The sequence below is a fragment of the Myotis brandtii genome, unplaced genomic scaffold (assembly GCF_000412655.1).
Source record: "Myotis brandtii unplaced genomic scaffold, ASM41265v1 scaffold986, whole genome shotgun sequence".
Taxonomy (NCBI): Eukaryota; Metazoa; Chordata; class Mammalia; order Chiroptera; family Vespertilionidae; genus Myotis; species Myotis brandtii.
Genome location: NW_005372102.1, coordinates 1,993,916 through 1,998,191, shown reverse-complemented (window position 1 = coordinate 1,998,191; position 4,276 = coordinate 1,993,916). Strand labels below are relative to the sequence as shown.

Below are 4,276 nucleotides of genomic sequence, written 5' to 3'. Positions count from 1 at the left end.
GGGCGGTAGGCGGGAGGCCCCTCTCCTGAGTGCGGAGCCCCTGTCTTAGAAAGGAGGCGGCCCAGGAGGAACACTAGGAGGCAGCGCCAGGACCACGCTGACAGCTGTGTGGTGAGCAGCGATGACGAAGAGCTGAGCAGGGACAGGGACGTGTATGTGACCACGCACACTCCCAGGAACGCCAGGGAAGAGACATCGCCGGGGCTCAGGTACCTGCATGCCCACCCGCTTGCTGTTGCTGCCAACTTGGGGCCAGGCCCTCACACCAGGAAGCCTCTGGGCCCTGGAGTGGGATCCTCACCCCCTCCGTTTCCCAGTGTGAGGGGTTGTTGTTGGAAACACCGGGCCTTCAGCCAGTGCTGTGAGCCGGTGGCCCGGCAGAGCTGTTGAACATCTGCCTGGCGGCTGCCTGCACATAACACTATTGAGGCCAGGCACCAGCAGGCTGGGGTGCTAGGTGCAGGCCCTGCCCCAGGCGGGGTGAAGGGGCAGAGGGGGTGTGGGGTGGACACGGTGACTCAGGTTGTCTGCACCTTCTCCCCTTTTCTTGTGGCCCCATTAACCCCTTCGGGTGGCCAGCCCTCCTGTGAGTCCCTGGGCCCTCGCTAAGGCAGGGTCAGAGGAGGCTCTTGGAGGGAAAGGCTGCACACAGGAGGTCCTCTGGCGCGAGGAGTCCTATGTCGGCGCTTGCTCGGCACTGACATGAGGCACTGTGTTCTAGGCCCTCCGGCACGGTCAGTTGTCCGATCTGCATGGATGGATACTCAGAGGTAAGCACACCAGCTGTGACCTCCTGCTCAGCTTCCACACTTCAGTGAGAGAGATGAGCAAGGACCCTCCCATTAGGTGGGATTTGAAGTCTTCCTTCAGTCCTGCCTGGACTGGCACATGGCTCGTCATACATGTGTGTGCAGGGAGAATGTGCCAGTGTGTGGGCCTACAGCCTTCTACTCTGGCCCTGTGTTCCTGCGCCACCTGTGCAGCTGAGGCAGTCTGTGTTTTCCCTGTCCTGGCCCAGGCAGAAGGCCCCGTGTTCACTGTGGCCCCTGAGCCTGCGCACAGCCCCACCTGTGCCCACACAGCAACCCTGACCTTTCCAGGCCTGTGGGTTCTGGTGCCCGGGTTCCCCTTGGGCTGCTGCCGGGAGCCTGGCTGCCAGGCGTCGAGAGTTCTGCAGCCCATTGCCCTGCCCCCCCTGTGCCTGCCCTTCCCTCGCCCATCACTGCCCAGGTGGTGGCAGTGGGACTCCCTGGGAGCTGCTGCTCTGGGACAGACACACGTGAAGGTGTTCCTTTTTGTTTTCTAGATTGTGCAGAATGGGCGTGTCATTGTCTCTACAGAGTGTGGCCACGTCTTCTGCAGCCAGTGCCTCCGAGATTCCCTCAAGAACGCCAACACTTGCCCGACCTGCAGGAAGAAGATGAGCCACAAACGCTATCACCCCATTTATATCTGATGCGCTGCGAGCTGCCTCGGAGAAGGACGGACAGTGACATCCCCGCGGGCTCCTCACGCGGCCTTCGTGGGTTCTCTGCCTCCAATTTCCTGAGCTCAAAAGACTTTAAACCAAGGCCTGATATGTAGACTGCTCCTTATTTCCAGCCCTCTGAGGTCCTCTCGTTACCTCCAGCTTGATGCCTCAGCCGGAGCCACAGCCCTGCCGGCCGGGTGTGGCCTGCTCCCCTGGCGGCCTGGTTCCAGGGCAGGCGAGGAGCTGAGCGCCTTGAAGTTGAGAAGCAGGTTCCAGCCTCTCCGGGACCTGCACGTTTGCCAAGATGCTCCCCCGCGTGGGAGGTTTGCGCAGCTTCCCCCAAGTGTTGTCGGGGAGCCGGCCCTGGTCAGGGCATGAGCCAGTCCACCCAGCTCCTGCGGGCATGCTACCTCACCCGGCCTCTGCCCGCACAGTGACCGAGCCGACAGCCCCGGAGGACCAACCACTGGGCTCCTTCCCGACCTTCGCAGTGACAGGCAGGGATTTCTGCAGGGCCATGCCCAGGCCTCTGAGGATGAAACGTGCAATAAAGCCCGTCCACCGCCGCCTCCTCGCAGCCCAGGAGATGCAGCACCGTGAGTGTCCCTCAGGCCCCGCCCTGTCCTGTCACCCCGTTCTCAGGAACTGACCAGGCCCCAGGGTTCCCCTCCTGGCGCGGGCCAGGCACGGTACACAGGGCAGGCCTGTACTCGGTGTCCGCTCCTTTCTGATAAAATCCGTCCTCGTCACCATATGCCCGTTGGTCCTCAGTCCCCGCTGCCCACGGTCTCCTCAAGTATGGACACCGGAAGGCGGTGCAGTATTTGTGGCCTTATCAGCCCATGTCCAGCTGTTGCCCAAGCCGCAGCCACCCCGTGTCTCAGAGCGTGGCCCACCTGACGAGCTGGGTCCTGCCTTGGCCTTCTCACCACCCCACCAACCCACCATTTCAGAAGCTGATCCTCTGGTCATCTGGACTGTGGCCCTCTGCAGTTCTGGTTGGCAAAGTTCTGTGGCCTCTCCTCACCAAGGGGCAGATAACACCCCCTGCCCACTCTGCAGGCGTGGGAGCCTCTGGTTTCCAGGTGGCAGCACTGCTCCTAACGCACAGGGCTGAGGGGTGACGGGAGTGCCAGCCTGCCCCACCTCCACACCCTCCTCACAGGCCTCAAGCCAGACAGCAGCCTCTGCGTGTGGAGCATCGGCAGGGGGAGCGGCCCTGGCTTTGCAGCAATAACTGGCCTTCAGTTCCCTGGAAGGAGCAGGGACTTGGCACAGTTCACTTTAACGGGGCTGAAGGAGTGTCCCTCTTCTGTGAAAGTTTTATTCTTCATTCTGCCTTTGTAGCTGTTTGGCTCACTTCCAATTAGTCTGTTTTAATGAAAGGAATAATGTTCTACTTGGAGGTGAGGAGGCAGGACATGGTTCCCACAGCGGCTGTGCCGTGTCTGCCCTCCGACCGGACATGGTTGCCGTCGCGTTTCTTCCGGGCTGCGTGGGAGCGTCTCCTGTGACCTGACATTACTAGCCTCCAGGAGCCGGGATGACCACACAGCCCAAGCCCTGCTTTACATTTGAGAACAAACGACTGATCATGAAAGCTGTGCTTCTACATTAAATTGGGGGGATGTTAAGTTTCTACTGTCAGAAACTACAAAATAGGAAAAGGTCGATATGAAAACCCCTCCTTCTCAGTGTACATAGTCCAAATCTTTCTTTGTTACGTTTAAACTTTACCCATAATGTCAGTCTGTTTCGGACCTCTGCTGGTGTTACAGATGGAAATAAAACCAGGAATTTGAACCAGGTAGCTTCTTGTGTATTTCTTTGCTCTTTGGGACCAATTCTTCTCCTTTTGCCCAAGGTGTGTGATTCCCGTCTGCCTCAAGTGTAGTGTGTTTCGCACCCCTGTGTGCGAGGAAGTTGCTTACCTGGCTGCACACTCCGATGCCAGCAGGCGCCAGGCCACTCCTGAGCCCCCGGGACTCGAGCCACAGTCCAACCCTGGACCCTAGTCGAGCCGACGCTTTGGCCCAGAAGTGGGGTCAGGCTCGCTGCAGTTTGGCCAGTGGGCGTGCAGACACACAACTTGCCCTCCATGTGAGTGTGGTGTGCCGATTCGATTTTTTAAAAAATACTTGAGAACTGTTCGCAGTTTTTAAAATCAGTTCTGTTAAGTTACAGGTTTCAGAGGATTCATACATCTCATCTCTTTACAAGTTTTTGGCATAAAAGGTTTCATAAAATATAGTTAATGCATCTTTTTATCACTAATGTTAATTTATGCCTTTTATTTTTTATTTTTAATCCTCACCCAAGGATATTTTTTTCCATTGATTTTTGAGAAAGCGTGAAAGAGAAGAGGCGGAGGGGAGAGAGACAGAGAGAATCGACTGGTTGTCTCCTACACACACCCCAACTCAGGGGCTGGGATGTGAACCTGCAACCGAAGTACATGCCCTTGACCAGCAATCAAACCTGCAACCCTTCTGTCCTGGGGCTAGCGCTGTAACCACTGAGCAACTGGCCAGGGCTCCTTTTATTTGTAACTAGAAGCCCGATGCATGAAAATTCATGCACTGGAGGGGGGGGTCCCTCAGCCTGGCCTGCCCCCTCTCACAGTCTGGGAGCCCTCAGGGGCGGGAGGCAACCCGGTGATCAGGGGAAGGTGATGCCTCATCACACCTCTGCTGCTGCCACTGCCGGCAGTGTAAGCCTCGGTGGCCCTGGTTACCTGAGCCTTGGGCGGCCCTGGGCCGCTGCGGGGCTGAGGGAATTGGGGGACTCCAGAGGCAGGCACGCGGA

At 58.1% G+C, this 4,276-nt stretch overlaps 1 protein-coding gene across 5 annotated transcripts in view; it reads left to right on the top strand.

Moving 5' to 3' along the window:
* RNF4 (ring finger protein 4) overlaps window positions 1-3,279 on the top strand; it is a 32,850-nt gene extending 29,571 nt beyond the window's left edge. For 4 of the 5 annotated variants that reach the window (XM_014533497.1, XM_005886436.2, XM_005886437.2 and 1 more), the window contains 3 exons: window positions 50-209; window positions 722-770; window positions 1,307-3,279. In XM_014533497.1, coding sequence (XP_014388983.1) covers window positions 50-209; window positions 722-770; window positions 1,307-1,456 — 359 coding nt within the window. In that variant the 3' untranslated portion in view covers window positions 1,457-3,279. The remainder of the gene's footprint in view (window positions 1-49; window positions 210-721; window positions 771-1,306) is intronic. The other variant, XM_005886438.2, reaches the window with a different exon arrangement.
* The last annotated feature ends 997 nt before the right edge of the window (window positions 3,280-4,276 follow it).